The sequence below is a fragment of the Ranitomeya imitator genome, chromosome 3 (genome assembly GCF_032444005.1).
Source record: "Ranitomeya imitator isolate aRanImi1 chromosome 3, aRanImi1.pri, whole genome shotgun sequence".
In the NCBI taxonomy this organism is placed as follows: domain Eukaryota; kingdom Metazoa; phylum Chordata; class Amphibia; order Anura; family Dendrobatidae; genus Ranitomeya; species Ranitomeya imitator.
The window spans coordinates 747,738,627-747,762,799 of NC_091284.1; the positions used below are offsets into that span (position 1 = coordinate 747,738,627).

General features: G+C 43.4%; 1 protein-coding gene across 1 annotated transcript in view; it reads right to left on the reverse strand.

The window, feature by feature from the left end:
* Nucleotides 1-24,173, reverse strand: part of FREM2 (FRAS1 related extracellular matrix 2) — a 337,360-nt gene that overhangs the window by 149,312 nt on the left and 163,875 nt on the right. The window contains exon 3 of the mRNA XM_069758934.1: nucleotides 13,123-13,269. Coding sequence (XP_069615035.1) covers nucleotides 13,123-13,269 — 147 coding nt within the window. The remainder of the gene's footprint in view (nucleotides 1-13,122; nucleotides 13,270-24,173) is intronic.

The window sequence follows — 24,173 nt, forward strand, 5'->3', positions numbered from 1 at the left end:
ATAGGGCCAAATTCATGAAAAAAGTGGATAATTAAATGAAGTCTAATCCTGTGTAAACATGCCCTGTATGGCTTTATTCATAGAACTGATATACTGCATTTGTGAGCCACCACGTTCTCCATCCAAATCATTACTTCTGTAACTTCATCTCTGAGCATGGCAATTCTTTTTGCATGGATTATGTTTAAATCTATCCGCCATCTTACCTGATCGGTATAAAATAGATTACTAATAAAAGTGCATACATGAGCATTCAGGCTAAAACCCGTCCTGTCTGAGTCATACAGGGAAATGACAACCTATAAGGCCTCTTTCACACTTCCGTCGCTGCGGGTGCGTCGCAATGCAGTGAAGCAACGTATCGAAGGATGTTGTGAAAGTAGCGGAAAACGTGTGCATCGCATCCAGTGTTATGATGGATGCGTGGAAGGAGTTCCTGCCTGGATTTTCAGGTATAAGATTCTGGAGAGAGAGAGAGAAAGAGAGAGGGAGACATCGCTGGATTCCAGTGTTTGACGGTCAGCGATGGATCCTGCGCCCATAGGCTTCCATTATAGCCGCTGACGGGCAGCGCAGGACCCGTCGCTGAGCGATTTTCCGACGGACAGTTATTATCCGACGGATCCAGTGCACGACGGATGAAAGGATGGCCATCCTTCACAATCCGTCGCTAATACAAGTCTATGGGAAAAAACAGGATCCTGCAGAAAAATTTGCAGGATCCTGTTTTTTCAAAACTCGACGGATTATGACGGGAGGTAAAAGACGGAAGTGTGAAAGAGTCCTTAGAGGTCTTAATTGGTGAAGAATTGATGCACAGTTTATTTTCTGATCTATATACATATATTCTTTATATATAGATTGACTTCTATAAGCCATAGGTTGGACTCTAAATTCGTAATATTTGGACAAGAGGGCATGGATGGCAAACGTGTTCGATATGGTTTAGATCAAGTCTTTGTGCCGTTCGGTCATGTTTTCCTACGCTGACTTCCCCCAACCATTGTTATGTCACACAATCACTGCGGCCAAGAGACGTTGGCTTCACTCTCCGCTACTACGGACAAATCAAGACATCCGGAGGAAGTGAGAGCGGTGGCTGTTTTCTCACCTCCTCCGGATGTCAGTTACATTCGGAGAGGAGAGTGAAGGCAGGGCTGATTGGCTGCAGTGATTGTGTGACATAACAACGTGGTCCCCAGGAGAGACCGAGTCGATACCGGACATGAGTATCAGTCAACAGAGTGTTGGTGACTGTTGAGCTATACGCAACTCAGAACTCACCCTGTGACTCTATGTGGTCTGCTACTATGTGGCTGAGCTGTTGTAGTTTCTTCCACTTTCCAATAATGCCCCTCACAATTGATAATGGAATATATAGGAAGGAAGACATTTCATGAACTGACTTGTTACAGCGGTGGGGTCATAACAGTGCCATGATCCATTGAGCTGCTCTTTCGAACAATTCGTTCTTTCACAAATGCATGTAATGATTGAAGCCTCAATCATTTGTCTGTTTTCGTATGGATAGAACTCATACCAATTATGATCTACGATTATGCTCACATGCGTGTTCATAGAAAAATCATGGCGACATGTCCATTTTTAATCATGGAGCAAAATCACCCATCACGGATGGCATCTGTACAATCCATGACCTGTCCATTTTTAACATTGTAACGGGTAAGAAAAACGTTGCTATTATTTTTTTGGCTTACGAGAAAATCACAGATGGTAATCATTGGCCAAACACTGATGAAAATCGATCCGTTTTTCATGCATGACAAAAAAAGAAAGTCTGACTGAGGCCTTCGAGTTGTGTCTGAGACAGGGTTACTTTCTATATATTGATATGTAGAACTATACCATTATCTTGATTCACTTTTTGAACAATGTCACCAAACACAAATAATGACAATTTTAGCTCTGGCTCATCTATAAATATATATTTTTGTCATGATTTGGCAACCAAAATGACATGGATCCTAGTTGATAAGGGCATGGCTTCCCAGTTACACAGAGTTATTTTTATAGAACCGTCATCTGCAAATGGCCCGTGGAATTGCTGGCAAAGGTTTCAAGAGACTATAGCTGCATCAGAAGGAGAAGGAGCAATGTGTGACTCAATGTGGCCTCACTATATAATAAAGTGCATTGTCCCAGTATCTCCGCCGTGCAGGTCTCCTGAACTCCTTGCTCTATCTCTGGTCATATAATCCCTCAAGTACTACTTGGTAATCTTCATTTTAAACATTAAACATTTTTTTGAGTGCAATATACAATGACCCATTGAGTAAGTAATTGTTTTTAGCTAGCAGCAAAAAATTGTGTCTTATCGGCACAATACTGAACCTCATGATCAAAACTGTCTAAAAGAGAAAACGTCCTTGTTTCTCATTGCACCAATCAGAGCTCTGCTTTAATTTCCAAAATTGCTATGAGAAAATGAAAGCTGCAATGTGATTGGCTGCCCTAGACAGTTAATTTTTGATACTGTTTCGATAAATATGGTCCATTGTATGGTCTGTTGGTGAATATGTAAGGAGATGGACATACTGCCAATGTTACCACTTGATGAACAAGTGTATTATTGTTTTATGTAATGTGAACTGTGACATGCGCTAATGTTGTCATGTTGTAGGTTGCCCAATGGTAGGGAAAGCTAGAGTTAAAGATTGGGACTAGCCCAGAGTGGGAGGCACTAAGGTGAAAGGACTAAGACAGTTTCCTGTCAGGATGTCAGATAGGGCCTAATGTGCGTCTGAAGTAGACCTAAGGTCTAGACAGTAGCACTGCCACATGACGTGGGTGTCTTGAAGTGAAGGGAGACCAATACGGTGATAATTGTGAACTGTAGCCAACAGGAAAGGATAACCGATGGAACGACAGAGTGATTAATTGGAGACGGGTCCCAGGAGAGGACACCTAGTAGTACGGCCCCAAGTTTACTGGCTATCTATTGTATACCATACCCACCAAGTTATCGTTCAGTAAAAAGTTTATTTTTGCCTGGTGGTTTCGCTCTTTGAACTGTTCAACATCTGGTCGTGGCCAACCCAAGTCATCAGTAACAAATGACCTACAAGGGCACAGCGCCCCCATAGCACAAGTCCACACCCCCAGCCAGGACCCCTACTTTCTCGTACCATGCCGGGTCGTAAGAGATGAGTACTTCGCCCATGGCGACCTCCCTGCACCACGTGTTGTGAATTCTGTGGTCAAGCTCCCTCCTGTGGTCATGAGTGGTACTTCGGCTGGTTCTGTCTATGAGCTTCCTCTGGTGGATGTGAGTGGGGCTGCGGCTTCTGAGTTTCCTTCCTTAGGTGACGAGGTTAAGTCGTTAGGTGCTGCTCTATTTAACTCCACCTAGTTCTTTGTTCCTGGCCTCCAGTCAATGTTCCAGTATTGGTCTTGCTCTCTCCTGGATCGTTCTTGTGGCCTGTCTGCCCTGCATAAGCTAAGTTTTGCTTGTGTTACTTTGTTTGCTATATTTTCTGTCCAGCTTGCTATATTGGTTTTTCTTGCTTGCTGGAAGCTCTGAGACGCAGAGGGAGCACCTCCGTACCGTTAGTCGGTGCGGAGGGTCTTTTTGCCCCCTCTGCGTGGTTGTTTGTAGGTTTTTGTGCTGACCGCAAAGCTATCTTTCCTATCCTCGGTCTATTCAGTAAGTCGGGCCTCACTTTGCTAAAATCTATTTCATCTCTGTGTTTGTATTTTCATCTTAACTCACAGTCATTATATGTGGGGGGCTGCCTTTTCCTTTGGGAAATTTCTCTGAGGCAAGGTAGGCTTATTTTTCTATCTTCAGGGCTAGCTAGTTTCTCAGGCTGTGCCGAGTTGCATAGGGAGCGTTAGGCGCAATCTACGGCTACCTCTAGTGTGGTATGATAGGATTAGGGATTGCGGTCAGCAGAGTTCCCACGTCTCAGAGCTCGTCCTATGTTGGTAACTATCAGGTCACTTTGTGTGCTCTTAAACACTAGGTCCATTGTGGTTCTGAATCACCTGTTCATAACAGTACTGGAGGCCCAAAGTACTAATGCTTCTCAATAGAGGGAAAAGAGAAGTTCCGAGACCATTTTTTTTTCTCTGTACTGTGTTTTGTCTTTCTTTTCCCCTAGACATTTGGGTGGTTCAGGACACAGGTGTAGTGATGGACATTAAAGATCTGTCTTCTTGTGTGGATCATCTCACTGCAAGAGTACAAAATATTCAAGACTTTGTGGTTCAGAATTCTATGTTAGAACCAAGAATTCCTATTCCTGATTTGTTTTCTGGAGATAGAGCTAAGTTTCTGAGCTTTAAGAATAATTGTAAACTGTTTCTGGCTTTGAAACCCCGCTCCTCTGGTGACCCAGTTCAACAAGTTAAGATCATTATTTCTTTATTACGTGGCGACCCTCAAGACTGGGCATTTTCCCTTGCGCCAGGAGATCCTGCATTATGTAATATTGATGCGTTTTTTCTGGCACTCTGATTGCTGTATGATGAACCTAATTCAGTGGATCAGGCAGAGAAAAATTTGCTGGCTCTGTGTCAGGGTCAGGATGAGGTAGAGATATATTGTCAGAAGTTTAGGAAGTGGTCTGTGCTCACTCAATGGAATGAATGTGCGCTGGCAGCAATTTTCAGAAAAGGTCTCTCTGAAGCCCTTAAGGATGTCATGGTGGGATTTCCTATGCCTGCTGGTCTGAATGAGTCTATGTCTTTGGCCATTCAGATCGGTCGACGCTTGCGTGAGCGTAAAACTGTGCACCATTTGGCGGTATTATCTGAGCATGGACCTGAGCCTATGCAGAGCGATAGGACTTTGACCAGAGCTGAACGGCAAGAACACAGACGTCAGAATGGGCTGTGTTTTTACTGTGGTGATTCCACTCATGCTATCTCCGATTGTCCTAAGCGCACTAAGCGGTTCGCTAGGTCTGCCACCATTGGTACGGTACAGTCGAAATTTTTTTTCTCCGTTACTTTGATCTGCTCTTTGTCATCCTATTCTGTCATGGCATTTGTGGATTCAGGCGCTGCCCTGAATTTGATGGACTTGGAGTATGCTAGGCGCTGTGGGTTTTTCTTGGAGCCCTTGCAGTATCCTATTCCATTGAGAGGAATTGATGCTACGCCTTTGGCCAAGAATAAGCCTCAGTACTGGACCCAGCTGACCATGTGCATGGCTCCTGCGCATCAGGAGGATATTCGCTTTTTGGTGTTGCATAATCTGCATGATGTGGTCGTGTTGGGGTTGCCATGGCTACAAGTCCATAAACCAGTATTGGATTGGAAATCAATGTCTGTGTTCAGCTGGGGTTGTCAGGGGGTACATGCTGATGTTATATTTTTTTTTATTTCATCATCCACCCCTTCTGAGGTCCCAGAGTTCTTGTCGGATTACCGGGATGTATTTGATGAGCCCAAGTCCAGTGCCCTACCTCCGCATAGGGATTGTAATTGTGCTATCGATTTGATTCCTGGTAGTAAGTTTCCTAAATGTCGACTGTTTAATTTGTCTGTGCCTGAGCACGCCGCTATGCGGAGTTACGTAAAGGAATCCTTGGAGAAGGGTCATATTCGCCCGTCGTCGTCGCCATTGGGAGCAGGGTTCTTTTTTGTGGCCAAGAAGGATGGTTCGCTGAGACCTTGTATTGATTACCGCCTTCTAAATAAAATCACGGTCAAATTTCAGTACCCCTTGCCGCTGCTGTCTGATTTGTTTGCTCGGATTAAGGGGGCTAGTTGGTTCACCAAGATAGATCTTTGTGGTGCGTATAATCTTGTGCGTATTAAACAGGGCGATGAATGGAAAACAGCATTTAATACGCCCGAGGGCCATTTTGAGTACCTGGTTATGCCATTCGGGCTTTCTAATGCTCCATCAGTGTTTCAGTCCTTTAGCATGACATCTCCCGAGAGTACCTGGATAAATTCCTGATTGTATACTTGGATGATATTTTGGTCTTCTCGGATGATTGGGAGTCTCACGTGAAGCAGGTCAGAATGGTGTTCCAGGTCCTGCGTGCGAATTCTTTGTTTGTGAAGGGGTCAAAGTGTCTCTTTGGTGTTCAGAAGGTTTCATTTTTGGGTTTCATTTTTTCCCCTTCTACTATCGAGATGGACCCTGTTAAAGTTCAGGCCATTTATGATTGGACTCAGCCGACATCTCTGAAGAGTCTGCAAAAGTTCCTGGGCTTTGCTAATTTTTATCGTCGCTTCATCAATAATTTTTCTAGTATTGCTAAACCGTTGACTGATTTAACCAAGAAGGGTGCTGATGTGGTCAATTGGTCTTCTGCTGCTGTGGAAGCTTTTCAAGAGTTGAAGCGTCGTTTTTCTTCTGCCCCTGTGTTGTGCCAACCAGATGTTTCGCTCCCGTTCCAGGTCGAGGTTGATGCTTCTGAGATTGGAGCAGGGGCTGTTTTGTCGCAAAGAAGTTCTGATGGCTCGGTGATGAAACCATGCGCCTTCTTTTCCAGGAAGTTTTCGCCTGCTGAGCGTAATTATGATGTTGGCAATCGAGAGTTGCTGGCCATGAAGTGGGCATTCGAGGAGTGGCGTCATTGGCTTGAGGGAGCTAAGCATCGCGTGGTGGTCTTGACTGATCACAAGAACTTGACTTATCTCGTGTCTGCCAAACGGTTGAATCCTAGACAGGCTCGTTGGTCGCTGTTTTTCTCCCGTTTTGACTTTGTGGTTTCGTACCTTCCAGGCTCTAAAAATGTGAAGGCGGATGCCCTGTCTAGGAGTTTTGTGCCCGACTCTCCGGGTTTGTCTGAGCCTGCGGGTATTCTCAAAGAGGGGGTAATTTTGTCTGCCATCTCCCCTGATTTGCGGCGGGTGCTGCAAAAATTTCAGGCTAATAAACCTGACCGTTGCCCAGCGGAGAAACTGTTTGTCCCTGATAAATGGACGAGTAGAGTTATCTCTGAGGTTCATTGTTCGGTGTTGGCTGGTCATCCTGGAATCTTTGGTACCAGAGATTTGGTGGCTAGATCCTTTTGGTGGCCGTCTCTGTCACGGGATGTGCGTTCGTTTGTGCAGTCCTGTGGGATTTGTGCTCGGGCTAAGCCCTGCTGTTCTCGTGCCAGTGGGTTGCTTTTGCCCTTGCCAGTCCCGAAGAGGCCATGGACACATATCTCTATGGATTTTATTTCGGATCTCCCCATCTCTCAAAAAATGTCGGTCATTTGGGTTGTTTGTGATCGCTTCTCTAAGATGGTCCATTTGGTACCCTTGTCTAAATTGCCTTCCTCCTCTGATTTGGTGCCATTGTTCTTCCAGCATGTGGTTCGTTTACATGGCATTCCGGAGAACATCGTTTCTGACAGAGGTTCCCAGTTTGTTTCGAGGTTTTGGCGAGCCTTTTGTGCTAGGATGGGCATTGATTTGTCTTTTTCCTCGGCTTTCCATCCTCAGACAAATGGCCAGACTGAACGAACCAATCAGACCTTGGAAACATATCTGAGATGTTTTGTTTCTGCCGATCAGGATGATTGGGTGTCCTTTTTGCCTTTGGCTGAGTTCGCCCTTAATAATCGGGCCAGCTCGGCTACTTTGGTTTCGCCGTTTTTCTGCAATTCTGCTTTCCATCCTCGTTTCTCTTCAGGGCAGGTTGAGTCTTCTGACTGTCCTGGTGTGGATACTGTGGTGGATAGGTTGCAGCAGATTTGGACTCATGTGGTGGACAATTTGACATTGTCTCAGGAGAAGGCTCAACGTTTCGCTAACCGCAGGCGCTGTGTGGGTCCCCGACTTCGTGTTGGGGATTTGGTTTGGTTGTCGTCTCGTTATATTCCTATGAAAGTTTCCTCTCCTAAGTTTAAGCCTCGTTTCATTGGTCCGTATAGGATTTCTGAGGTTCTTAATCCTGTGTCTTTTCGTTTGACCCTTCCAGCTTCTTTTTCCATCCATAACGTATTCCATAGGTCATTGTTGCGGAGATACGTGGCACCTGTGGTTCCATCCGTTGATCCTCCTGACCCGGTTTTGGTTGAGGGGGAGTTGGAGTATATAGTGGAGAAGATTTTGGATTCTCGTATTTCGAGACGGAAACTCCAGTACCTGGCTAAGTGGAAGGGTTATGGTCAGGAAGATAATTCCTGGGTCTTTGCCTCTGATGTTCATGCTGCCGATCTGGTTCGTGCCTTTCATTTGGCTCATCCTGGTCGGCCTGGGGGCTCTGGTGAGGGTTCCGTGACCCCTCCTCAAGGGGGGGTACTGTTGTGAATTCTGTGGTCAAGCTCCCTCCTGTGGTCATGAGTGGTACTTCGGCTGGTTCTGTCTATGAGCTTCCTCTGGTGGATGTGAGTGGGGCTGCGGCTTCTGAGTTTCCTTCCTCAGGTGACGAGGTTAAGTCGTTAGGTGCTGCTCTATTTAACTCCACCTAGTTCTTTGTTCCTGGCCTCCAGTCAATGTTCCAGTATTGGTCTTGCTCTCTCCTGGATTGTTCTTGTGGCCTGTCTGCCCTGCATAAGCTAAGTTTTGCTTGTGTTACTTTGTTTGCTATATTTTCTGTCCAGCTTGCTATATTGGTTTTTCTTGCTTGCTGGAAGCTCTGAGACGCAGAGGGAGCACCTCCGTACCGTTAGTCGGTGCGGAGGGTCTTTTTGCCCCTCTGCGTGGTTGTTTGTAGGTTTTTGTGCTGACCGCAAAGCTATCTTTCCTATCCTCGGTCTATTCAGTAAGTCGGGCCTCACTTTGCTAAAATCTATTTCATCTCTGTGTTTGTATTTTCATCTTAACTCACAGTCATTATATGTGGGGGGCTGCCTTTTCCTTTGGGAAATTTCTCTGATGCAAGGTAGGCTTATTTTTCTATCTTCAGGGCTAGCTAGTTTCTCAGGCTGTGCCGAGTTGCATAGGGAGCGTTAGGCGCAATCCACGGCTACCTCTAGTGTGGTATGATAGGATTAGGGATTGCGGTCAGCAGAGTTCCCACGTCTCAGAGCTCGTCCTATGTTGGTAACTATCAGGTCACTTTGTGTGCTCTTAACCACTAGGTCCATTGTGGTTCTGAATCACCTGTTCATAACAACCACGTACCAAATATGTCGAATTATTATTAATCCCTTCCTGCACTCTGCGTGTATGAGTGAAGGTGTGCAGGCATGAAGTGAGCTCAGGAGGTGTGCCAGCTCCAAGCAGGACAGATGCAGTTGGCATACTACAACCAAGGCTAACTCACTGCTATTCAAGCCTTTAGATGGCACTGTCAATCACTTATAGTGGCATTTAAATGCCTCGGTTACTGGAGCACTTGATTACCAGTGCCGATGCACCCCCTTGGCGCATTCTCGGGATGTTGATGACTTACTATGGCAGTTGGGGACCTACTAAAGGCTCCAGTGGTTGTCATATCTGTCTTCCTTTCGATTGGCTGGAAATTGGAAATCATCAATTTAATTATAAACTACAGTACTGCAGTATTGCAGAATATTGCAGAATATAGAAGGTTCAAGTCCACTATGGGGATTAAAAAAATAAATTAAAAGTTCATTTTTAAATACCGTATTTGTAAAAATATTACAAACATAAAAAGTTCAAATCCTTCCCTTTTCCAAGCTGAAAATTTTTAAAAAATACACGTTTGTCACTTCCATAAAAATCTGTACTTTGAAAATATTATATGACAGCCGTGCAGAGAGAAAAAATAAAAGCCAGAATTGCCATTTTTTGGTCACCACATCTACCTCAAAACAACAATAAAAAAGTATGAATCCAAAAATGGTATCAATAAAACTACAACTCAACCACAGTTCTTATGTTACTCTTGTCGAAAGAAAAATAAAAAAAAAATATGGGTCTCAGAAAACGGTGACAAAAATCTCTTTTTCTTTTGTTTGCTTTTGGTAACAGGGCAATCCCCCGGTGGGCCTCCAACCCCACTGTATGGGCAGTACAGGGCATAATTCACTTGATTCACGTCGTACAGTAAAAAAAACAGCACCTCATCATTCATTAACCAAAGTGCCCAGTTTATTATTTTATAGAGATATTGGTAAATTTGTGAACGAGATGAAAATTGGGCCCCCCCAAAGTTAGGGTATGTGCACACGTCAGGATTTTTTGCGGATTTTCGCCATAAAAACGCTATAAATCCGGTAAAAAAACGCTAACATTATGCATCCTATCATTTAGAATGCATTCCGCATTTTTTCCGCAAAAAAAAGTTATCATAGGCTATGTCGATTAAAAAAAACTACTTTTTTTTCTTTTTGTAGGAAAAAAGAGAGAAAAAATAAACTGCAAAAAGAAAAAAAATGGAAGGGTTAAAATCTCTTTATAAATACAGTTTACGCTGTGTAAAAAAGTAACACAGTGAGCATGAGATTTCTATAAATCCCAACCGCCGCAAGACGCCGCATCAAGAATACAAAGAGTAAAAAACTCACCAAAAGCTCATTGTGGGAACGCAGCTGTATACATATCATACCTTGTGCCATCTTGTTAATAGATGTACGGATTGTATTCAAAAACACCCAGCAGTAGCCAAAACCAAATGTCAGCCTGCAGAACAAGCAGTGCAGTCTGCTCATTTCTACCATTTGGCTCATTGGACACTGATTAGTTTTCAACACCTCCCGTATCAACCTAGACTGCCAACAGACTGAAAAGCCGCACAGCAGTCAGTGAAGTGGGAGTCTGTTACAAGTCCATGAAATCAGCTTCAGGCAGTATGGCTGACAAGCACTTATGTCATGACGGCCCTTTTTTTAATCTTTAATACCTTTGGGCACAGTTTACACTCTTCACAGTATGGAACTGCTTGCTCTGTATTAATTTAACCACTAAGAATTATTCAGAAGGGAGTTTTCTCGCATTCCAAAACCAGTCAGATTTTCATCAGTGTTTGGTCAGTGTATCAGGTTTTACAATCAGTGTCATGAGTTTTCCTCACACACAAAAAAAAAACTGATGGAAGTTTTTCCAATTTTTCCTAACAAGCAGTTTTCCAATTTTTCCTAACAAGCAGTTTCTCCTATACTCACCTCTCTCAGGCCCTCACCTGAATACTTACAGTACCTCCACCTCAGCACCCGAAACCTCCACTCTAGAGGGTTTATGCTTCTTCTGGCACTGAGGCCCATGCTGAGACAATGACATGCATCGCCTCTCACATGCCTCAGCCCATGGAAGAAGCAAAGATCGTCCAGAAAGGAGGACCGGAGAGCTGCAGAAGAAGCAGCTGAAGAAGTCAGCTGAGGGCCTAGGAGAGGATAGTATAAAGTGTGTTATTATTTTTAATCCCTCTTTCCTCACCTCTGCATATTATGCTTTGGGTTCTGAAGAGACCTCAGAGCATAAAATGCATACAGTGCACTTTTGACTTTAATGAAGATATTGAGATTAAATCGAATAAAGGTCACATTATACAATTAAAGTAAATCTGTCACCAGGTTTTTGCTACCTCATCTGATGTAGGGGCAGAGACTTTGATTACAGGTATGTGTCACTTACTGGGCTACTTGCTGTCATTTTGTAAAATCTGTGCTTTATCTGCTGCAGATCTAGCAGTTCTCTGAATGCTGAGCTCTGCATAACCCCGCCCACACCTGATTGGCTGCTTTATGTGTACATTATTCATAGTGTAATGGACATTCAGAGGATGTGACGGAGAAGCAGAAGCTCTCACTTCCTTCTGATCTTTTCATTTGTCCTGAGGCGAAGAGAGTAAAGCCAGCGCTGATTGGCAGCAGAAACATTGCCACGAGAGCCACGGCAGAGCAAGTGCCAACACCGCTGGAACGGTGCTGGAGGTATGAGTGATTTTACTTGGGGTAAACATAGGGGTTGTCCGAGTAGTAGACATCCCCTTTAAAGGAAACCTGACACCCTTTTTTAGCTTTTTGAGTTATTAATCTGGGCATACAGGTTGTATACAGCTGACATTAGCCATACCTGTATGCCTCCTGGATGATGCCTTCTTCAGTAAAAATCATCTTTTACAGCTTCGATCTTGCAGGCTATGGGGAGTATGCTTCCCAGAAGATAAAACTGCCTCTGGTCTTCATTATACAAGATTTCTCCTCCTTTTCTCTTCAGTGTTTGTTTGACGTTATGTGAGTGGCCTGAAATCTCACGCATGTGCATTCTGCCAGCAGTCTCTCCACTGTGGGGAATTCACTGTGTCCCGGAGATCACTGGGACCAGAAGTTAGTGACTCTCTGGCATAGCGCACATCAATATTGAAGACAATGGCCACAGAAGGGCGGAACGGTGCAGAGGAGAGAACACAGACAGAATGCGCCTGCGTGAGATTTCCGGCTGCGACCATGATGTCTAAGGGACACTGAATAGAAGGGGAGGAGAAATCCTGTATAACGAAGACCGGAGGCAGTCTTATCTTCTTGACAACGTACGCTACGCCCAATAACCTGGAAGATCAAAGCTAGATGATTATTACTGAAGAAGGCATCACCTAGGAGGCATACAGGTATGGCTAATGTCAGCTGTACACAACCTGTATGCCCAGATTAATAGCTCAAAAAGTTCAAAAGGGTGACACATTCCCTTCAAGCAATTGTGGAAGAGTAGGTGCTAGCTATACATTAAAACTGGATGATCAATATTCAACCACAACTCACATAACCTTAAACTATCAGATTGACTTGCATTTTTACTAGCATAGGGATATAGGTGACTGCCTGACACCTCTAGAGGAGTTTATCTAAGGAAACGAAAGACTTGGCTTGCAGAAACCGAAAATGGTAGCAAAAGAAACTATAGCTACCCACACAAAACAAGCCCTCAACTTTTTTTCTCTTCACCTGCTCCATTCTGACAGTCTGTGAAAATGGGACCACATACTGATGTCATCTGAGGGAGGTCCGATAATTTCACGGACTCATTGACTTGCATTGCTGATTTTGATCCGACACTAGGATCAAAATTGGACATGTCTCTGCAATTTTCCTCAGACCTGTTAGCCTGCAAAGAATAATGGACATGAATGGCCCCATGATCTCTCACAGGTACAAGAGCTATGCGTGAAAGCCACAGAGAGAACTTATACGAGAAAATCGGGGGATGAATGAGCCCTAATACTGAGCGATTCCACCAAATACGATGATGAGAGCCATGAAAGACGATGCTGATATTCATCATGGTATGAACAATGTCACAACTTACTAACAAATGATGTTTCTCCCAGGTAGCCTCTACGTCTTAGGATCACTTCTAAATGCTTGGCATCTTCATTCACCACATAGTGCTCCTTCTCTAAAGAGATCCATGCCCAGTTGAGACGAAAATGCTGATTCTTCAGTTTATTTCCTCCTGCAAAATATAAAGTTGCAGTTTAGCATCATCATTTTCTTAACAAACAATTGCAGTTTGTCCAACAAATCTATGAACACAACAGACAGTTTATGATTGGCACCAGTCGTAACATTGTATGCATGCTGCCTGCGGGAAATAACTGTACAGGAGTTACAGAGGGTTAAAAAAGACCTAGGTCCATCAAGTTCAACCTTTCTCCACCACTTATACATTTTATCACTAAATTATGCATAACCCACAATGTTATTAGTCCTGAGGAAATCATCCAGCCCTTTTTTTAAAAGCTGTTCTAGTGTCTGCCATTCCTACCTCTTGTGGTCGGATATTTCCCAGTCTGACTGCTCTAACTGTAAAGAAGACTGTAAGAGTGTAAACCAAGGATTTTCTATTCAGCTAGCTGCTCGGAATGTCATGTTGCTGGAACACCTTTAGCTGCCCTTTCAAAATGACAAAATCACAGAATGTTAGAGTTGGAAGGGACCTCCAGGGTCATCATGTCCAACTCACTGCTCAATGCAGGATTCACTAAATCATCGCAGACAGATGTCTGTCCAGTTTCTGTTAGAAGACTTCCATTGAAGGAGAACTCACCACCTCTCGTGGCAGCCTGTTCCACTCATTGATCGCCCTCACTGTCAAAAAGTTCTTTCTAAGTTCTAATCTGTATCTTTTCCCTTTCAGTTTCATACCACGAAATTGCTGTGCACTAGTGATGGGCGAGCGTGCTGGGATAAGATGTTATCCGACCATGCTCGTGTGATAACCGAGTGATGTCGGCGCGCTTGAATAATATGTTTGAGTCCCCGCGCCTGCCTGTCTCGTAGATGTTTCACAGCCGCAACACATGCCTGGATTGTCTGTATGTTAGGCAATCGGACAGCCACAAGGCATGCAGCCGCAGGGACTGGAACATATTTTTCGAGCATGCTGAACTCACTCGGTTAGCACCCAAGCATGCTCAGATAACACCTTATCTCAGCATTCTCGCTCATCACTATTGTGCACATGTTCAGTCTTTTGTTACTTTCACTCACTTTAGGGTTTGGAAAGAAGTAGTAAAATGTTTTAGTTTAAACAGGAAAAAAGACATTGGAAAAGCAATGGCAAAATTGCCAGTAATGCGGTTTCAGGAAAAAGACATCCTGAAACGGCTTCACCTTGGAAAAACTATAGGATGTCGTGTGCGCATAGTGCATGAGCTGTTAATTGTCACCGTTTTCAAAATCCACAATGGCTGCCAGGTAGTGCAAACATTCTTATTTACATACAGAAGCTAAAAACCTGCCTGATCATGTACAACTGTCATAGGTCTCAGATACACTTAGGATATATTTGTTTTTTTTGCTACAGTTTCATGAAAATCAATGTAAAAAAAGATCTTAGCCTGTTGTATAGAATGATTTAATTCAGCAAGCAGTTTGTAGAAATTGTGAAAATGACAGTAGTGGAAAACCTCTTTAAAGAGAGAATACACTTTCTCATAACTTTACATAAAGACTAATACTATTTATGGCCTTTATATTACTTTTATTTTCAATTTTTAGCAGTTTTTCCCTCTGCACTAGAAGCATTTTCTTTTTGCTTTTTACTCTCTCCGGCTTCTCCAGCTCCCTCACTATATAGACTTTTTTAGGTGTAATTTGACCTTTCACTGAAGACAGATTTGTAGACAATGTGGTAGATCGACTCACTCGGCTGCTCAAAGAGGTAGTCACAGGAACTCTTTCAATTTAAAGGGAACCTGTCACCCCGAAAATCGCGGGTGAGGTAAGCCCACCGGCATCAGGGGCTTATCTACAGCATTCTGTAATGCTGTAGATAAGCCCCCTATGTTACCTGAAAGAGGAGAAAGACGTTATATTATACTCACCCAGGGGCGGTCCCGCTGCTGGTCAGGTCAGATGGGTGTCTCTGGTCCGCTGCGGCGCCTCCCATCTTCATTACAAGACGTCCTCTTCTGATCTTCAGCCACGGCTCCGGCGCAGGCGTACTTTGCTCTGCCCTGTTGATGGCAGACAAAGTTCTGCAGTGCGCAGGCGCCGGGCCTCTGACCTTTCCGGCGCCTGCGCACTGCAGTACTATCCTCTGCCCTCAAGAGGGCAGAGCAAAGTACGCCTGCGCCGGAGCCGTGGCTGAAGATCAGAAGAGGACGTCTTGTAATGAAGATGGGAGGCGCCGCAGCGGACCGGAGACGCCCATCCGACCTGACCAGCAGCGGGACCGCCCCTGGGTGAGTATAATATAACGTCTTTTTCTCCTCTTTCAGGTAACATAGGGGGCTTATCTACAGCATTACAGAATGCTGCAGATAAGCCCCTGATGCCGGTGGGCTTACCTCACCCGTGATTTTCGGGGTGACAGGTTCCCTTTAAGTTTTCAACTGGTTTATTAAAAACATACTGCATAAACCAGTCCAAAATTTGGTAAACAAAACTACCGTACTTAATTTTCCCTTCAGGCATAACAGGGAAAAAAAAAGCATACAGTACAGTCTGTGTGGCTACAGGTTTGCCCACTCAGGGAAAAAAACAAGGCTCGACTCTGTTCAACAGGAGCACAGCCCTGGAGATCTTATCTCCAGACACACCAAACACTGAATGAGTCCAAAGGCTCCACATTCATCTTCCAAACCACACCCTGGGGTGGAGATTTGTGAACAGCCTGTCACCCACTCTTCAGCTGTTCAACAAAACCGAGCCCGAAAATGGCCCAGTAAACCCTCTCTGCACATAACATGCTGGAGCATATTTTTGGGTTCATATAACTGAGGCTAACATCCTCAGTGACACATATTTCCCCTCCAGTATTTAACAGTGACCTTCTCACAACATATTTAGACTAGATAATGGGGAAAGAAACATTGTTCTTTTATAAGATACACTATAAAGTTTGTTATCTTCACTTTTAATATTTTTTCATAAATCAATTTTACAAGTGTAATTAATATTTAAGCTTGAGGCAGCACTCCCTCAAAAATTATCTGCCTGTCAAACTATTTCCATGCTACATCTCTTTAGGAAGTTATTAGAATTTTGATTGTAGGGAAGAGCGTTCTTTAGTTTGCCATGGCCTAGTTCTCTGCCTGCTGACCATCACATAACTTTGTCCTCTGTGATCTCTGTAACGTAAAAGCTTCTTTGATAAATGAATGATGAAAAATAATCTTATCTTAGGCCCTAGTTAATGCTGCACATATCTTTTTGGTCTCATTGATCCCAATCGAGATTTTTAGTAGAAGGTGAGATGTGCATCATTGCCCCCTTTATCTTCACCGGAAAGAGGATTTGTAAAGGCGCTTCTAATTGGAAGAGGATGGGGGATTATCGGATCATGAATTGTATCAGCTGGTCTCTCACAAAGAACCAACAGAATCTAAAATGGGGCCTACACACATCCAAAAAACAGATGACACCTAAAGTTCACACAGCTGTTTTTTAACACAACCTCCCTAAAAAGACATCACATGACATCAGAGGTATCGTCCACTTTCCCTTTCCTAGAAAAAATGTCCGCAATAGCAGATACAGGACTCATGTAGTATAGCAATGTCACGTGGGCCCTAGGAGACCTGGCGCTGACATCACTGGAATGGCGCCAGTGTGACAGGTGAGTATGTGTTATTTTTATTTTACAAGGGGGAGTAATTATTAGAAAAAGCCTATTTACAAATCATTGTTCTCTGCAGCACATTTTCATGTGTAAACAAGACATGTACTACTAAGAAAATTAAGATGCTATCAGCACAGAGCAATGTGTGACCAATCGTTCTGTGCACATTGTAAGTGCTGTCGGCCTGTCTAAACTGGCTAGTAGAAAAAACCTCAATCTTGCAAATAGCCGACAGATGGTCATATTAACTACCACTGCTCCACTGATTCTGGAACAGTTTTTCATCTTTTCCTGTGCACATCCATTCTAAAGTTTGTCCCCTGGTAATAAAGATGAAAAATTTCCCTTCAACTAACTGGGCGTGAACTCCACAGATTTCTTTATGGGTATTTGATTTTTCTCCTCTATGACACTGGCCAATCAAAATACAGCCACATCACAGAGGGGAAATATTAAAAATGTATAATAATAATAATAATAATAAAACATCCACAGTGAATTTCATGTAAAAAAAGAGGTGATGTCCTGCAGCTCGATCCAAATGAAATACATTATGATTAAGGACGCATGCAGAGTTTGAAACGTGTTGGTGATCTGTATCTATTCAATTCTCTTCTATGAATTTTAAATACCGTATTTTTCTGACCATAAGACGCACTTTTTTCCTCCAAATTTGGGAGGAAAGTGTGGGTGCGTCTTATGGTACGGATGTAGCATGTGGGGAGGGGGGCAGCAGTGAGTGGGATCGCACTGTTATCCCACTTCAGGATGTCCCCACTGCCCAGAATCAGTGCTGGGGAAACCATGTGGTCCCGATGATTAAGTGCAGTGAATATTCATTAGCTACTCCCCGCCCACCTATCAGCTGAGCAGTGAGCCTGGAGAGGCAAATGAATACTGCACTTAAGCAGGGACACACATGGCTTCCCCAGCGCTGATTCCTGCAGCAGCTGGGGAGATCCATGTGTCCGGGGGAGAGGAGGCAGCAGCAGCAGGGTGCGGGGGAGAGGAGATCACTGTACCTTCCTGGGCTGTAGCTGAGTGCTGTGCAGTGTGCACAAGGAGGACCTGTGATGATGTCAGAAGTGGGTGGGCTGGAGCATCACATGGCAGCACAGAGCCCTCCCTCTTCTTGACATCATCACAGGTCCTTCAGAATCCCCACTAGAATCTGCTGGCTTCCATTACCTGTGCTGTGGAAAGGCAACAAGAGGGAGGGCTCTGTGTGCAGTCATGAGATGCTTTTACCTCACCACAGTGTGGCTGGCTGCCACAATTGAGAGGTTAGTCTTTCGAAAACACAATAAAGCACTCTGCCACTTCTTTAGTGAACTATAACTCCCAGCATGTCATAGGATCTGCAGGACATGCTGGGAGTTATAGTTCTCCCATTGGATTTTAAAGCAGCACTCCAGTGTTATTTTGCAGTGCTGGAGTGGTGCTTTAAATATAAGCAAATGAAGAGAAAAATGAATGCAGCACTCACCCGCAGTCTTCAATAGTGAAAAAGTCCTTTAATGACCATGGCACAACGATCCAAACTTGGGACGAGACAGGCTAATACATGAGGAGGGAGCGGTGGGGGAGCGTGCAGAGACGAGACGGACGACGGCCGTTTCGCGCACAAGCGCTTCAACGGGTCCAGACGCTTGTGCGCGAAAACAGCCGTCGTCCGTCTCGTCTCTGCACGCTCCCCCACCGCTCCCTCCTCATGTATTAGCCTGTCTCGTCCCAAGTTTGGATCGTTGTGCCATGGTCATTAAAGGACTTTTTCACTATTGAAGACTGCGGGTGAGTGCTGCATTCATTTTTCTCTTCATTTGCTGGTGAGTCATCGGTTCTCTTTGCATGCACCTCCCTACCTTCAGAAGAAGCTTGGTCCGTCTAGTTCCCTGGGTGGATACTGCAGCTGTTTGACTTTGTGAGAGCTCGTTCAGTGCCGGTCGGCTGGCTTCTCTACTGTGACTGTCTTTAAATATAAGCCCTGTGCCCCCATTCTTATACTCACCCTCCAGCATCTTCATATAGTACTGTATAGACACCACACTGGTCCCGCAGCTTCCAACATAATAACATACTATTATATGTAGTGTTATTATATATAATAGTATGTTATTAAATATTTTACCACATTTTTTTGCTTCAAATATTTTTTTCCCTATTTTCCACCTCTAAAACCTGGGTGCGCCTTATAGTCCAGTGCGTTTTATAGTCCGAAAAATACGGGTATTTGAAATACAGTGCTAATTTTAACAAATTTGGATTGAGATGGACAACTCCACCTTTTTTTCACTTGATCACTCCCTTGGAACAGCTTCTGCTCCAGGCTCTCCAAAATCCCAATTTCATAACATAGGGGAGCTGGTGATTTCCATTTTTACATTGGTCTCATGTGACCACGCTGAGAACATGGCAATCATGTTCCTTCCTGGTATTGGGGAAACAGCTCTGGAGAGCTGGCACACTAGACACAACCGTGTAGGCCTCATTCATAGGTCTGTTTTTCATGTAGGAGTTCTATCCATGGTTTTCATTAATACAACTCTTTATTGTCTACAGAGCTGTTCACATGTCCATTTTTGATTGGAATCACTGATGAAAATCACCCATACAAGTGTATGGGTCCGTGAAAATCACTGACAGCACATGGATGGCCTTATTGTGCAGTTTGTGTGCGGTGTGTGGCTAATACTGAATTGATGAGTCTTTGCAGTTTATTACTTTTTTTATAATGGAAAATTACTGATGAATCACTGATGGTAAAAACTAACACCTGATAAACCACTGAAGACATTGATCAAAAACACTTATCACATTGGGACCGTTTTTACATAAGTGAAAAATCCCTGACGTCTGAATGAGGCCTACAGGTAATTCACTGCTGCTTCAATGGCGGGAAGGCCGTGTTTTGTTTGGCCAGAATCGTAGAGGAAACTAAGCAATCACCACTGAAAAGTTCTGTGGAATACACCCAGGTAGGCCGGTTTCACATGTCAGTGGCTCCGGTACGTGTGGTGACAGTTTCCTCACGTACCGGAGACACTGACACACGTAGACACATTAAAATGAATGTGTCTCTGCAGATGTCAGTGTCTTTTCATGGATCGTGTGTCCGTGTGCAAAACACGGAGACATGTCAGTGTTCGTGGGAGCGCGGATCACACGGACCCATTAGAGTCAATGGCTGCGTGTAAACACGTACGGCACACGGATGCCATCCGTGTGCTGTCCCCGTGTGCCGTCCGTGTGCGTTTTTTAATTCATAGGGTTAAAATGGAAAAAAATGTTTAAAAAAACAGACACGAACAGCACACTGACAGCACACGGACAGCACACTGACAGCACACGGATGAGAAAAACGGACACACGGACAGCACACTGACAGCACACGGATGAGAAAAACGGACACACGGACAGCACACGGATGACACACGGATGGCCTACGTGCACATACGGACACACGGACACGGATAGCTCCGGGACCGTTTCTTCCGGGACCGGAAATATCTGGACGTGTGAGCTGGCCTGGCATTCTCAGTGCTCGATGTGAGTAGGTGGTGTGTGATTTGCATACATGCAGTAATGTGCCGACTAGACATGTGCGGCCTTGCTCAATACAAGTGAATAGAGTGAGGATGGATACGTCTAGTCGGAATGTGGCCAGGAGTATGCAAATCGTATACTTGGAGTCACATGACCACCCCGCTCCCGGCACCAGAAAATCTTCACAATGCACAATGAAGATTCACAAGTCTGCAGTCATTTGTACCCCAAGACCGGACAGCCCCTTTAAATAAAAAAAAATTCCAGGGAAAGGTTCACTTTAAGCCAAAATATGAGATAAGTGATCAGATCATGCTGAAATATAACAACATAACTAAGTGAAGAGAACATTTTAGATATTTCTGCAGTCAGATCAAAAATCACAAGTAACGGAAATTAATAAATGAGTTGTGCAACATAAAACCCCATACTTTCAGCTCTCATACATCTGTACGTCTGCTGACCTCGGATGTATAGCAGAGAATATGAAGAACAATCACTAGCACAAACAGACCACAAGGCAGGTAGAGCAGACATGTTTGGGCGCTAAGACAATAAGCAGTGCAGTCATTTGTCACTGGGTCCACGCCCTGCGTGTGTGGGTTTTCTTTTTTTTTTTGACAAACACCTGGCCATAAATACACTGCCTGCAGCTACAAGCACTTTGTTGGAAGGCTGGATATGCATTCTTAAAATAAACCTCATGGCCTCCGGGCACATAGTCACACACGGGTGTAATTCCTCTGGTGGCGCCAGACTATTTCCTGCATACTGTCAGATTACTGATATAAAAACAAGGGCTGACTGCCTGGGTGACAAGGTGCGAGTACAGGAACATACCCGACAGCGGAAAAAGTGTGGTGAGCAGAATTAAAAACTAGACTGACAGGGACATGGTGGGGAACCAGTGCAGGATGCTCTGCTCCAAGCAATTCACCTTAAATTACTGTGACTGTACAAGTCTAACAAGTGCAGTTCATAGTTTTGGTCCCTTTTTTTTAGGTTTCAGTCCATATAGTCCGTTAATAATTAGAAAAATGTTGGATTATTTTCAGTCCATATAGTCCATTAATAATTAGAAGCATTTTGGATTATGTTAAATCCTTAAGAAACAATTGGGCTGCTGCACGCATCTGATCAAAGAACTTTATAAGGGAACTATACTTTCAACAAACTTTGTATAAATCTACAGTTTAGGCAGATATCAGAAACTTTATATTATATATCTTATTAGAGAAATTTGCTTCTATCTCTACTTCTTCCCCTCCTACCTGAACTTGTCATACACTTTGAAAAAAAACAGCTGTTTCCTCTACACCAGACAGACTGCCAGCACAGTGATGTGTCAGGATACATCTTGTATACTACATATATAGAGAGAGAGGAGGAGAAGTGAGGAGCAGAGTGAGAGAACAGGCAGAGGGAGACCCAAAGATTATGCTGATCTTTCTAACAAGTCTTTTACCTCATTCCAGAGATGGATATACATCTACACTGCTCAGTACTGCTGTGTAATTTCCTCCATGTTGCTTCTCTATATGGGCAAACTAAATAATGAAGAGCAGTAATCCATCCCTATGTGCTGTGCTGTGTATGAGAGACGTCATAACAGCTAACTTCCACCAGCTCAGAATCAATTACTAAGAATAGAGCCTTCAGAGGTAAAAACTGGTGAAAATGCAGGATACCAGTTATCTAATGGCTAGAAATTGTGTTATTCTTCATGTACACACATCGCACAGCTTATTCTGAAAAGCTACTTGAAAATACAGTTACCTGTTAAATCTAAACTTAAATTTGAAGGAAATTTATGTTTGATGACATTACTATGAATACAAGGTAATTGAGGCCTAATGTACTGTATACAGAAGCCTATGGAGACTGGTGTCATAATTTTATAATGCATACAAGTTTACTTTCTTGTCTATCTCATAGGCTCGAAGGGCAGGAACTGGATTTAAGATGGGTGCCACATTTTTGGTTTGACCCTGGTTATTAGCTAATGGTATGGCACCTGTTCATAAATCCTCCTCAAAAACACTATAAGAGTTATTGTACACAACGTATTTTTCAGCAGGGTTAAAGCAAAATAAGCAATGCAAAACCATCACAAAAAGTTAAAGGGACACTGTCACCTGAATTTGGAGGGCACAATCTTCAGCCATGGAGGCGGGGTTTTCAGGTGTTTGATTCACCCTTTCCTTACCCGCTGGCTGCATGCTGGCTGCAATATTGGATTAAAGTTCATTCTCTGTCCTCCGTAGTACACGCCTGCGCAAGGCAATCTTGCACAGCGCAGGCGTGTACTACGGAGGACAGAGAATGAACTTCAATCCAATATTGCAGCCAGCATGCAGCCAGCGGGTAAGGAAAGGGTGAATCAAAAACCCCAAAACCCCGCCTCCATGGCTGAATATTGTGCCCTCCAAATTCAGGTGACAGTGTCCCTTTAATGTACGGTAATCACATCAAAGTAAAATGGCATTGCTGTGCACATGTTTAGTCTTGTGTTATTTCTCTTAAGCACCTCAGGGTTAGGAAACCGTTAAGTGGTTAAAAGTCGCATGTTCAGTCTTCAGGTGGCTTCCACTAGAAAGCTGCTCGGAAGTCATAGTTTAAATTATAGAAATAAAGATGCAAAAACAAAGGCAAAATTGCCGGCAAAGCCCTTTCAGAAAAGGCCGCCTGCTTTTGCCTGAAGTGGCTTTGCCTAGGAAATCTCGGCGACTCCACTTTTGGAATAAAAACACTGTGTTAACATACCCTAAAAAAGTTTAGAAAACTCTTCCTATTAGTTTGTAGGAAGCCCCTTTGCGGTTTCTATGAGAAGCATTCTGAGTATTTTTTCCTGAAGAGATTTTGAAAAAGAAATATCAGGAAAAAAAAAAATCTATGCCTCCTTTTTGTAAGAGATCCTGATGCAATCCACTCCAACCTAGACACTGGGAAATAAAAAGGTGGAAATAAACTCTTCCAAAACTTTGGAAAACTGCTTCAGGAGAAAAAAAAACTTCTCTAAGAATTCAACAAAAAAAGGAACGTTTCTTGAAGCGATTTTCACTTTAAAAAAACTTTGAACATAGTTTGGAAGTCCTAGCAAAAAAAAGGGTCAGTTTTGGCCATAACATATAATCTAGTTCTAGCTGGAAAATGTAAGCCGTGACCTGAAATAAAAGCAGCTTCTGTGGTTGAATTTGGGTAGCAAAGATGAGATTATGTATTCATGATCTCATAAAAGTGGATTTCTTAGAAAATCTAAAAAATACATTGTAAGGCTACCCTTGTTGTTTGTGAACTAGCCACAAATGGTATGCATTTTACAAATTATTTTTTATCAGGAATTTTTTGGTAACACTTTTTTGACAATTAAAAATCAGTGTATTAAAAAAAAGCCTGAAAAAACTCCATTATGCTACCTAGAACATATTGCATTTAAAAAAACGTAAAAAAATAAAAAAAAAAAGCCCACTAAAAGCACACAAACTAGATACTTAATAGCACCATAGACAAAGACCAGCCAAAAGCCAGAAGAAAAAATTAATCTTTCTGAGGAATTTTTAGACATAATAAGTATTTTATTCCTGTTTTTCTCAGTAATTTGGCACAAGAACACATGAATACCACACTCACACTGTGGAGAAATGCCATGTGCGCTCTTTTCCATTTACTTTTAATTTATTTCAGATTAATTGCGCATTATAATCTGGACTACTTAGTTTTTAATAATGCTTGAATAGACGTACTCCGCA